The sequence below is a fragment of the Pezoporus flaviventris genome, unplaced genomic scaffold (assembly GCF_033815535.1).
Source record: "Pezoporus flaviventris isolate CSIRO_AGI_PZ_B2104156 unplaced genomic scaffold, CSIRO_AGI_Pfla_v1 ptg000007l, whole genome shotgun sequence".
In the NCBI taxonomy this organism is placed as follows: Eukaryota; Metazoa; Chordata; class Aves; order Psittaciformes; family Psittacidae; genus Pezoporus; species Pezoporus flaviventris.
Window position 1 is genome coordinate 87,782,730 of NW_026892555.1, and position 12,613 is coordinate 87,795,342.

General features: G+C 45.7%; 1 protein-coding gene across 4 annotated transcripts in view; it reads left to right on the forward strand.

Annotated features, from left to right (window-relative positions):
* Nucleotides 1-10,615: 10,615 nt before the first annotated feature.
* DSP (desmoplakin) overlaps nt 10,616-12,613 on the forward strand; it is a 37,795-nt gene continuing 35,797 nt past the window's right edge. The window contains exon 1 of one of the 4 annotated variants that reach the window (XM_061449426.1): nt 10,616-10,746. Coding sequence is in view for 3 of the 4 variants with exons in the window: in XM_061449425.1 (XP_061305409.1) it covers nt 11,094-11,287 (194 nt within the window). In the remaining variant the exon portion in view is untranslated. Of the gene's footprint in view, nt 10,747-10,831; nt 11,288-12,613 lie in introns of those variants that run through there. The other 3 variants (XM_061449425.1, XM_061449428.1, XM_061449427.1) reach the window with 3 other exon arrangements.

Sequence of the window (12,613 nt, forward strand, 5' to 3'; positions counted from 1 at the left end):
CCAATGGCGTGAGGATTCTAGAGGAAACTGGTTTTTTTTTACCACAAAATTGTCTCAGAAGAAGGTTAGTCGAAGCAGTGGTTAAAACAGAGCCAGCCAGCCTACACAAAATCCTTACCAGTATTCCTGGGCATAGGCTGTTGCTAAAACAACAGTGGTCTGTTTCACTTCAGGTCTGTATCCACAGAGGGAATACAAGATCTGTATGGAGGGTGAGGAGGTGGCAGCAGGAGAGACAGATGATGTCATGCATTGTTACACTGATTATCATATGCCATGAGTAGCATGTCCACACTGCATCCGAAGGTGCAACTGCAGCACGGGTGGACTCCATGGTCTTCATCTAGTGGCACCAGCTGAAGTGGTAATGGCAGAATAACAACAGCAGTATCAGCATGTAGTTGCCCAGGACCTCAGACACATATTCTGGTCATGAGCCGTGCTGTGTGCTTGCTGCTGGAGCTTCACCACTGCTGGCATCTGGTTGAAGCTAACCCCCAGGCTTATTACTGTGCTGCAGTCATGGGCTAGTCAACCCTGGTGGTGGGTTGCAGGCTGCTTCTGGTACAGCACAACCACACACGGGCCCTGCTTGCAGCACTCATCTAGCCAGGAAACCCGCATAGGTTCTCCCTGAAAAATACTGGATGGTCATGGTACAACAGCAGGTTTCTCTAATCAGCTCCTTGTAGTAATGCTTCCCCCCATCCTGAGGAATCTTTGATTTCAGCCATTCAGTGCTTCACCTCCTCCAGCTGTTCCCACAGCTTCTCCACTGCCTTCCTGCAGCCCTGGAGAAAACTGCTCATCTGCTCCAGATGAAGCAACACAGCAAAATGAATATCTTAGTATGACAAGAGGCTACAAGTGAGCCTACAACAACCCGTGGTCTGCCTGAGAAGGAAACCCTGATCGCCGCAGGAAGAAAAGTCTGACCTATCAAGCAGTGGAATGTCTTGTGTCCTTGGAGCTGGAACTTGGGAATTTTGTGCCCTCTGGGAGGGAGAGAGTTGATTTTCTCAATGTGGGAGCCTGGGGACAAACCAGCATGTAAGTGGTTATGGACAATCAGGGGCCCAGGAGTGAAACAGGGAGCGAACCACAATGATAGTGTAGATGTGTCCTAAGGATGATACTTGATAGTTTTACAACATATTGTTATAAGCAATGAAAATGAATCTTAAACTGTAAATCAGTTTGCTTTCCATTTATTCATAAGAATTTTGCATTGTTTTCTGCTTGTTACATTTCTAATATTAGCATAGCCATTATGTTGTCTCTTTTCATTAGGGTGGCTTATTTGGCATCTCTCAGAGATGCCGAAGTACAGGGGAGGTTTCTGGAAAGTATTTTGTTAGTATTGTTACTGGGGAAATTATGACCAGCTCTAGTGTTTTAACAAGCTTGAATGGATATCACTTAACACTTGGGCACATGTGTATCCCTTATTCTTTCATTATAAAAACCAATGCTGATAGCTCTACCTTCTCTTAAAAGCTATCATCCAGCAACAGGAACTAAATAAAAATTAAAAGAAAAATCCCCTAGGGAAAGTATTGTCTTCATCCACCCAGATGATAGAAGCATAAAGGTTTCTGCTGAGTCTGCTAGAGCTTGTGTGAATGTCACTGAATGACAAAGGAAGTGATTTATTTTGGAATAAGGACATTCCAGGAAAGATATGGTGTATTCATGTTGCTATCAATCATTTTTGAGGGACAGTGGTGAACGTGAAAGCTTTGTTACATGAATGAGAAGGTGATTGGGAATAGCCAACATGGATCTACTATGGTCAGATTATCAAGTCATGTAGGCTTTGTGGGACCTCTCCAGCTCTCTCATCCCACCCCTGCCCAAAGCAGGTCCAGGTAGGGCAGGTTGCTCAGGGTGGAGAATTCACAGCCCCTCTGGGCATCTGCTCTAGTGTTTACCCTCATGGTAAATCTATTTTCCCTAATACTGAGAGGGAATTTCACTGCTTGACCAACCTGATTCCTTTGTATGATAACAGAAGAGCAGTGGTTGTTACCTACCTTGGCTTAATGTTAGACATAATCTCCCACAGCGCATTTGTATCTAAGCTGGAACACTGTGGTCTGGACAGACAGATTAGCAGATGGGTAAAAAACTGGCTTGTTTGAGCTTAAAGGGTTCATATTCTACCTAGAGGGCTTTACAAGCAAAGCTGTTCAGGGATCTACTCTGGCAATTTAGTGTCTCTCAGTGATGTGAAACTGGAGACAATATGGACCCTTATCACGTTTGCAGCTGACACCAAACTGGGGAGAGCAAGTGACACACTCCAGGGCAGGGCTGCTGCTCAGAGGGACCTGGGCAGCTAGAGGAAGGGACCAAGAGGAAGCTTTCAACACTGGACAAGGACAAATGCAAAGTCCTGCAACTGGGGTGAAGTAGCTCCCTGCAACAGTACAAGCCACTGATGAGCTCTACAGGAAAGGATATAAGGGTGCTGCTAAGCAGTAGGCTAAGCATCAGCCAACAGTTTGCTCTGGCAGCTGGGAGGCTCAAGAGCCTGATGCAGCCTGAGCTGTATCAACAGGAGCACAGCCCCTGGGTGGAGGGGAGTGATTATCCTCCTATATGCAGGAGTCATTAGATCCATCTAGAGTACTGCATCCAAATTTCCACACTGTCTGATTGTTACTAAGCCACCAAGGTGGATAGGGTTTGGAGACCAGCTCTGCGAGGAGAGGCTGAGGGACCACACCTTGTCCAGCCCAGGGATGAGGCATCTTCAGGGGCACCTAAAAGCAGTCTGTCAGTAGCTATGAGCCGCCAAAGCTCTTCACAGTGGTGCCTGGCAAGAGGACAGCAGACAGTAGGCATAAATTGAAAAAAGAGAAGGCCCGAGTGCATATGAAGATGAACTTTTCCCCATGAGGACAAGTGGTGGAACAGTGAGGTGTTGTGCATGCACCATCAGTGGAAGTTTTCAAGACCTTGCTGGATGAAGCCCCAAGCAACTTTGTTCTCGTGGCTGAAGGGCTTTGAGTCAGAGGTTAAACTACAGGCCTCCTGACATCCCTTCCTCCCTTCCAAACCAAACCATTCTGTGATTTCTTGTTAAAACTGGGAAGAGAGACTTTGTCATTTAAGTCATTCAGTACCCAGAAGCCCTGGTGTTGTCCTAGTGATATCAGGAACTTCCCAGTGCTAGTCAAAGCTCATCTACAAAAGTCCAGAAAAACTTATGGTCTGATGAGATGTGTTGGGCAAAACTTTATAGCAAAACATGTCCAACATACATGACAGTCCCTTCCTCCTGCCCAGCACTGTTGCATAGGAGCTGTCCTTGGGCACAGTGGCTCATGCTGGTTCCCATACACCCTTTTCCCAGCTCAGAGGCAGACAGAGTGAGCCTTGAGTGCTTCTGCGTCTCCTGGGAAGAAGAGCTAGGTTGTGGTTCCTCTTGTTCTTGTCTGCGTCAACAGAGCACAAGAAAGCACAGTGCTGTAAACAGTAGCCCAGTTCGTAATTATTATTTTATTGCTTTTTTGTAGACAAAACTATCATTTTTTCAAGGATGTGGCTAGAGTCTGTCCTGGAGATGAGGCCGTACCTGTCATGCAACTAGCAGGACTGAAGTTATTTTTAATTTTAAGTCATACTACATTTAACAGAGAAGAAGGACAAGTGAGATTTCTTCTTGCACTGAAGGAAATCACATATACAGTGTATTGCGTAGTGTTCCACATAGAGTGGTCTTCCAGTAACTATTCACAGGTGCTTACAGACAACTTGAGCACACTTAGTTCACTGAGACGTGTGTAGGAGGCATTTTTACAGGAAGTTGATCTTTTTTCCTACAGTGCCATTTGGAGGTGATTTCTAGGAACCCGCAGAGAAAATTAACTAAGGAGAGCTTGTCAATCCCTCAGCACTGGCACAAGAGCTCAGAGCTGTGTCAACAAGGTTAAAATGAAGCAATCCTGTTTCTTCCCTGTTTCCCAACAAAGTCTTTTATTGATGTTAGCCTTGCTGGTTCTTAATGCTGAAAAGATTAGCATTTTAATGGAAACAGCTGACTGTGTCCTAGAGGGGGTTAAATCCTCCTAACAGAAAAGAGGATCTGAACAAAAAAAGAGGAAATAAAGTGATTTTTTTTTTTTTTCCTACATGTCTGACTCAGACCTACTTACATAGACAAGATATTGTAGATACCCACAGACACATCCAAATCAGATGAGGAGCTGGGAAGAAAGCATTAATGCAAAGTAGCCTCTTTAGCATCTCGTATCATATTAGGGCTCTAATCCTCTGGTCTCTTTATCAGACTTTTATAATTACATGGAGGAGAGAATGAGAAGGTAGAAAACCAAATGCAATTGATTCTGCTACTTGAACTACAAGGTTCATGTAGGTGTTTAGGGGAAGGGAGCAAAGCATACCAGCCCTTGAATGCTGAGCAGCAACACCATAGTAATAACTGAGGGCTGAGAAGGAGAATATTCCATTGCAAGTCTAATAAAACCTAGGCAGCACTGGAATTTGGTCTAGACAGGAGAACACTTCCACATTTACATTGTCACATCTTGAAAGCTGTGGTAATCACAGATGTTTCATGATTCCCGGTGGCTGCCTGGTAGTATTCTGGCCCCACTGATGACAACCACTCAAGATTTAAATGAGTTATAGTGATGCTTGTGCTTTTGTAATGGAGGAGAATAGAGTTGTAATAAAAGAGCTCCCATTTTTTGTTCAAAGTGTCTCAGCTGGAGGAAGGAGAAAGGCTAACTTCAACTTCTTACTTCAGAGAATTATGTGTGTGAGAGAGGAGGCTGACGCTTTTTTTCCCTTCCTTTTCTCATTTGTATTGTAAACGTTGCGTTACCAAAATTCCCTGTCAAGTGATTGGAATAAAGAAGACTCATAGGAAACTTTCTTAAGTCAAGTTTTACACATTTAAAAAGGCTTTTCAGCACAGAGCAATTCTTAATATAGCCTTTACCATTTAGCTTGAGGTCCCTTTGGTGTGGGGAGTTCTTGCTGGCTGGGTGTAAAAGCAAGCAAGCACAGCTGGAGCATACAACACTGTGATAACATTTGGAGTTTGTAGAGTGTTATCTTGGTAAGGAGGTTTCCAATTCTACCAGGAGATAAATTGCCCTCCATAGCCTTGGGCTTTTGGAGAACTTGGGGTAAGGATGACACTTCACTCCTCAGCTGTGAGAAGCAGAGCTTCTGGCACTGTAAAGAATGGAATCTTTATTTCCCCTGGTTGTTATCAAAATAGTTGTGGGATGACCCACAAATTGAACATGAAACAACAGGTCTACTTGCAAAAACTAATGCAAAGTGAGTTAATTGGCATTCTTTTGTATATATTAGATTCAGTTCTCCATTGTCCTCCACAGCCTGCAGCCACTGGATGCCACAGAAGTTCAGCACAGGGGAGATGTGCATGAAAATCTGTTCTAATAGTCTTACTCCTCTCCATCAAGTTAGTAAAGATACTTGGGACCTTTATAACTGCTCTGATCTGATGTTCCCTCTTACAAGATACAAGGTATTTTTAATTATGGTGGTAACATTTTAATAAGGCTATCAGTTCCCTAGGGCTAATGCCATAACCCAGTTATTTGACATGTTGGGATGACAGGCATCTGTTACAATGTGCAACCTTGTTAATGGAAGTCACGCTAATGAGTGGGAAACCTAGGTGTCTTCTATAGCAGTTCACATTTGACCCTTCACTCCCATTTCCAAGAATGAAGGCAGAAGCAAGAGATGGGTGTCAATAAAATCATTGTGCTCCTCATCCCTTTGGGCTTGCAACTACCTGAGTAGCCCCAGTGTGAAGCAAGTGTAAAGATCCCTTGAGAGTTTTCACTGTTACTCTTCCCATCATATATTGCACATGCCCAAGCTGCACTGTGGTAACTAGCACCAATTATCAAACTGTCTGAATAATGAGGGGGGGATGCACCTTGCCAGAAGTTCACGGTTTATTAAAATAATTCATCCTCACAACTGAATACATTTTGCATACATGTAATGTAGCTGAAAAGATTTTTGTCCCACTGCTAAACAATAGCTAGTCAGAAATAGCCTTGTGTTGCTGTCAGCACTATGAAGTATCTTCCTGTGTGTTAGCTACTCAAGCTCCAGCAAATGTCACCAGGTGATGCTGAAACAGAATTGTGGAGAGCATTTAAAGGAATAGAAATAGCATAAAATTAAGTAATTGACCCTGTACTGTCAATGCTGGGGTCCTCTGTATGCATCACATGGAATCAAGAGCTGTGCAGGAATGTTGTGTGCATGCTGTCAGTCATGGTGGAGCCATGGTGGGAAAAGGATGTCACTTGTTGGCCTCCTCCACCTGAAGCAAAACAGCGAGGCATCCAGAAACTTTTTGTCTGAGTCGTCAGTCAGGTTTGACAAGGCTGACACATCTCTTACCACACCCTCTGCTTTTGCATGGTACAGAAGAAATTGTGCAGTCCTAAGAGGCATTCCCTCCCACTGAATTCAAAGACATTTTTCTTCTTAACCCTACCAGAAGCTGGTAGCATAATATCCCAGGGACTGTCTAAAATGAGCACAGCAGGTGTTCAGAGACCTGGGAACGACAGCTCTTGGCAGGCAGTCCTGTGTTTGGCTAGTCACAGGCTCGCACTGAGCACCTTGTGCCAGTGGTTCCCTGACCTCCTCAACCCCTCCAAACACTTGCTGGGGCATATCTACCTTTTAAAATGGATTGTGGCTGCAGGGCATTGTAAATCTGCCCATAATCAGGCACCACCTGAGTGTATTTAAGATGTATCTTCCTCATGACAGGGATATATTTGAATAAGTTGTCTGAGCCCTCTTGGTTTGTTATTAATGATATTTCAGACCACCTCTGCAGTCACTATGGAAGTGTTGCTACTGATACCAGCTGGTAAGCCTGTCTTCCCATACAGAGAAGAGCTCAGACTGTGGACTCAAGGGTGCTAATTGAAATTTTCTGAGCTGAGTTCAGACTGAGTAAAGTGAGAAGTGGAAATTCCTAGGACTGACCTTCATGTTGGAATAAACACGGACTTTGTGAATGCTGCCACTATGCCAAAGCTGTTGCTTCCCAGGCAGCCCTTGCACAGAAGTGATGGTGCATCACTTTACAAAGGCACATAGCCAGATTAGTGGATTGCATGTGCAAACTTGTCCCTACTGCCCAAAACTGTAGGAGTAAGGCACACAGGAGTCACATGCCTGCTTTACCTGGATGATTTGATCTCTGTTTGGAATGTCAGACTTGGTTTTTCACAAGTTGCAATAATGGAAATCAGTTACTAGGCCATATTCAGATTTGTCCTTTGAATGCTAGATGTCACTGGTTATCAATGTGTTTTAGCTATTTTAAATTTATCGGATTCCTTTCCACGTGAGGATGTCATTAAATAAGCTCAGAAGATAGCACATGAAATATAAGGGGCTGGCAGCTACTGTTAAAAGTTGTTAATTAATAAGCCATTTAGAGGAATTTCAGTGTCCCCTTGGAAATACAGTTCCTAAGTTAAAATACAGATGTCTTCCTGGTATAGACAGGGACAAACACAGCTTGTTACATTCACCTGAGATAGTGTCCTGAATAATTAAAGACCCACTATCCAGTGGCCTAAGCCTGAAGTAGAGATTTTGGGTACACCATTTGTGTTTGGAAGGAGCCTTTTGTGAAACCTGAAGAAAGAGATCATGCCTAACCCTAGTGTTATGTATAAAGGAGCTTCCATCCATTTACTAAAGTGGTGTTTGGCTGTAGTCCCTTTGCCTCCTTGCAATTGCTTTTTCCTAATATCCTCATGGTGTCTGCAGTTCCAAAGGAGGTGAATTAGAATGGAGGGCTGCAGCATGGACTTTGGCTCTAGCTTGGTTTAAGGTGCCCAGAGGGAATATTACATTACATCTTCTTTAGAATAACTTGCTTAAAGAAGGTCTCCTAAAACCCAGGCAGTTTTAATGAATCGATGTCTTAAGAACTACACCTTCTGATAAGGGAGATGAGCAAGAAACTCCAAATAACTGCACTTTATTCTGTCCTGTGTGACGTTTTCATCTGCAACTTGCAGAGTTTACTGGACATTTGCTCTCAAAAGCTCTTTGAAGTCAAAGAAGTCAAGGAACTGAGGATGTTGCATTGGGCACATCAGGATCAGACCTTTCCAAAAGTAGTTGAGCAAGATTTAAGCAAGATCATCCAGTTATGACACTGGTATTTTCCTGTAGTTGGTAGAATTTTAAGCAATACCCACGTGACTTGATCCTGCTTCAAGATAACTGGGTCCATCTAGGGTAAGCACACAAATAAAACTTACTGTTTCAGCAAATAAAAATATTTGTGTTTACTTCTTTCATTTGCCCTTGTACGAAAACAGAGAAGATGATAGGAGCACTGCACTGTTATAAGTATCAGTCCTCCCCATTTCAGTGGGGCTGATTGAGCAACCAAGACCAGCAGAATCCACTTGCTATTTAAGTACATTTTTCTACATGTCCAGGTAACAGTGACTCATCCAGGCCTCTGGGTGTATCACACACACACATGCTGTCTCCATCACAGATAATGCAGTGTCTCACTGAGCTGGCACACCAATCCAAGCTGAAAGGTGGGGCTGATTGGAGGTGGTGCTAAAACTCAGCAAGAATCTCAGATTGGTTTAATACTTTTGATTTTCTAAATATGCATACATATAGATGGACAGATCTCAAAGGGACTTGCTGAAAAAAATACTTTGTGTTTGTTATGTCTAAATACAAGCGCCTGGCTTGATGCATCACCGCTCAAAAAATCTGACTGTTAGCTATGCTGGTGGTACTAATGCAGTAATAACTATTTATGTTTCAAAAAGTTTGAACCGGAGTATCAAGGCACAAAGTTCAAGTTTCCCTCATTCTGCGTTTCCCTTCTATTCCACATCTGTTTTCTACATTTTTACTTCCTTCTTTACAGCATTAAGCCTATGTGTTTGTTTTTCTTACTCATCCTGACTGCTTTTGTATTCTGCTCCCTAATGACTTTGGACTGTAATATCAAATCATCAAATCGTGCAGATGTAATCTGTATTCAAAAAGCACCCCAAATCCACGTATATATACACACATCTATATGTATGTATGTATGTGGGTATATATTATGCACTGATTCATGTTATATATAATGATTCACGTTCCATATAATACAGCATATATATTACAATACAGAAGTCGCTGTATGACTTCACAGGTAATACCCAACTTGCATTCCTCCTCTTTGTAGCACTCCATACAGCTCCGGGCAGTGCCATCAGGATGCCTTTTGGGACTAAGCAACCCCACGTTTGCTTGGAGCAGCTCCTGTGCCTCTGTTACACTGCCCACCATCATCTCCAGCAGCAGGGCAGGTTCTCACATCATCCGCACTGTGGTGCTCCCACAGAGCCCCAGCAGTTCCAGTGGCATTGAGGAGTATTGCACTTGATTTTCTCTTGAGTTCAGAAAGTCTTGTCCTTTGTTATGTTTGTATAGGTACTTTCTGTCCTGTGGCCATCACTTGGATGTACAATACCAGGAAAATGGTGAGTGCAGGGAAGATGGAAACAGGCTCAAGAATTTATGCATGGTGTGGGCTGCTGGTGATCTCCCACAAATTTAAAGAATTTACCACACATACATTGTCACAGAGCATCAGATGATGGATATGGCTGGCTCGGTACTGCACTTCAGGATGAAAGCCTTGGGGTTATTTCAGAAAAGCTTGGCAGGGTTTTTAATGAGTGACTGCTGCTTCTTAAAATTTGGTCATCTTCTCCTTGTTTTCTAACACCATGGACAAGTGGCCAGACCAGTTGAGGCAGTGCCACTGAACGTAGCTGAGAAATTGTTCCAAATCAACACTTGAGACTGACCCAGTGGTCAATGGCTGTTAACGAAGGCACCACCAGGCATCCTACAGCAAACTGCCTTTGCCGATGCCCTGCACATGCACAAATGCATTGAAATTATTTCGTGTCTAGGATCTGGCTTATTTATTTTTTATTTTTCAAGAGTAAAGATTAACTTTCAGAGCACCAGAAGAAAGAAATCAAGAGAAACTAAGGGAAAAAGTCAGTTTAAACACCTGCTACTGGATATCCTCATTTACACACACAAAACCAGTCATAAGCTGGTGCAAAAGTTTCAGGTGTGTTTCAGAAACGCACTGGGCTCCGAGTACCGACAGCTTTCCCACATGCAGGACCCAGCGTATTTCGGAGTTGATGAAACAAACATTTACACCATGTTCCACAGGCGCACGCCAGCCCTGTGATGCACAGGGACAGAGGGCCAGCAGACAGGACCCATCCTTGATGCCGATTTAACCAGCGATGCCTTGTCCAGGCGCTGGTTGCTGGCCGGAGTGGCATGAGGGTGCCTGGCGTTGTGGGCACCCCTGCGCCGTCCGCCCTGTGTCCCGAGGCCTCTGTGGCAGCCGCAGGTAAAGCACAGGCTGGTATGACACAGGTTCAGAGGAAGGTTTTAATGGGCTCCAAACTCCACTGGCAACTTGGGAGGGCAGGAACGTGGAAACACCGGTGCGAGGCTGACAGAAGCTTTGCGGTGCCCGGGCGGCTGCCGTGGGGAGCCCGGGCCGGGCCGGGTGCGGCGGGGCGGAGGCCGGTGCGGCGGAGCAACCTGAGGCGGCCGCCGAGGAGGCGCGGAGGACGCAGGCGAGGCGGTGGCGGCGGCTCCACGCCCCGGAGCGCCGCTTAAAACGGCCGTCGAAAGGTGTGGCTTCGCCTTTCCTCTGCCGGCGGGGAGGGGACGGGACGGGACGGGACCTCTGCTCTTGCCGCCGCCACCAGCCTTCGCCGCCGCCCGGCCGCCCGCACACCGCTTCACGGCGCGGCACCCCTGCTCTCCACTCCCCTCTCCCCTCACCTGCGGGCCGCCCTGATCCCCAGCGCTCGGCCCTTCCCCGTCCCTTGGTAGGCTGCGAGGGAGAGGCGGCACCGCGGCGGGGCGTCCCGGCGGTGAATGCCTTTCCCCCCGTCGGGTCCGGGTCAGTTTCCCCGTCGCTTTCCCCCTCGTCCCCTCTCCCCTCGGGCGGCGGCCCCTCGCGCTCCCCCGCCGCCATGAGCATCAACGGCGGCTCGCACCCGCGGATCAACACCTTGGGCCGGATGGCGCGGGCAGAGTCCGGCACCGACCTGCGCTACGAGATGAGCTCCCATGTGGTGGGGAGCGGCGGTGGCGGCGGCACCCATACCCACAAGACCTACTACTACCAGAAGACCTACGGGGGGGAGTACGGCTCCGACGGATACGGGTAGGTGCAGGCCGGGATGGGGCAGCGAGACCCGTCGGCTTCGGCCGCACTCCTTCGGGCCGTGTTAGGAGAGCTGCCGTGAGCCTGCTCGCGGCTTCAGTCCCTGAGGAGACTAACTTCTAAAAGGCTTTTAAAAGCAAGCGAGGAACTTTTATTCTAACCCTAAAACACTCCCAGAGCTTTTGGTGGGGAATCTCCATGAAGGGAGGGACAGGATACAAAGCAGAATGGTTAACGCTCCCCTTTGCACTCTGGGGTGTAAAATGCATCAGTGCTGGCTGTACTGACCCCACAGTTCTCTGCTGATAAACTCCGTCTTTGCCTGGTGACGCAGAACAGGCTGTACTGAGGTAAATTGCTCTACACCTCATACTTCCAGGCTCAGTTCTCACTGTCCTCCCCAGCAGTTGCATAACTAAGCATATTAAACAATTTTAACTAGTGGGAATCGTTCTCATACTAATTTATGAGTTTGTTTCTAGCCTGTGCAAGGCCCGGGAGTTTAAGGCCATAATATTTTACACAGAGATGCCCAACATTTGGTGGCTGGGGAGCAATGATGGGTGATGAACAACATCAGGCTGCACGCCTCCCCTCCACCTTTTTAACTTTCTACTTGTCCTGTTGCTACAAGCACAGTCAAGATCTTGTAGGAGGGCTCCAACTGTGAATCCTGGTTTGGAGAACGCCTGCTTTCATGGATACAGCTGTACCAGCAATCTGTGCAGATCAATTCTGGCAAAGACTTTTTGGAGCAAGGTGGTACTCTGAATGTATGAAAAATAAGTGCAGTGGTCATGAAGACTTCTCCGTTAATCCCCTCGGCTGGGAGTTCACGGGACTGAAAAGCAGTTAACAGACACTGAAGGAAACAGCACTGGTGTATGATAAAGCACCTATATGAAACGTCGCTGGCCATTATTCTTTTTCATGTGTGGAGTGGCTTTATTAAACCTATTGGCCTTATTATTGATGCTGCTGACTTAGGAATTGATTTGGAAGTGCTGTCATGTAATTTGTGTTAAAATTTAAGCCCTAATTTTATGGGTAGTATATCGTGATTGGATTGCAGAAGCATGAGAAACACATACAGTAAATAAACAGCAGATGAGAATAGGCAGACTTTTTTATATCAAGCAGATCTGTAATGCCTGTAGAGAATGAGGACTATCACAGAGAGCAGAGAGCTTTGTTTGGGTATATCAGACCTGTTGCTAGACATACTAGACAAAACTCTCATTCTGCCTATTTTTTTATTAATTTGCCCAGTTCTTAGTTTTAGTTCTGCATTTGACTTTCAGTTTGGTGTGTGCGCAGGTTAAGTTA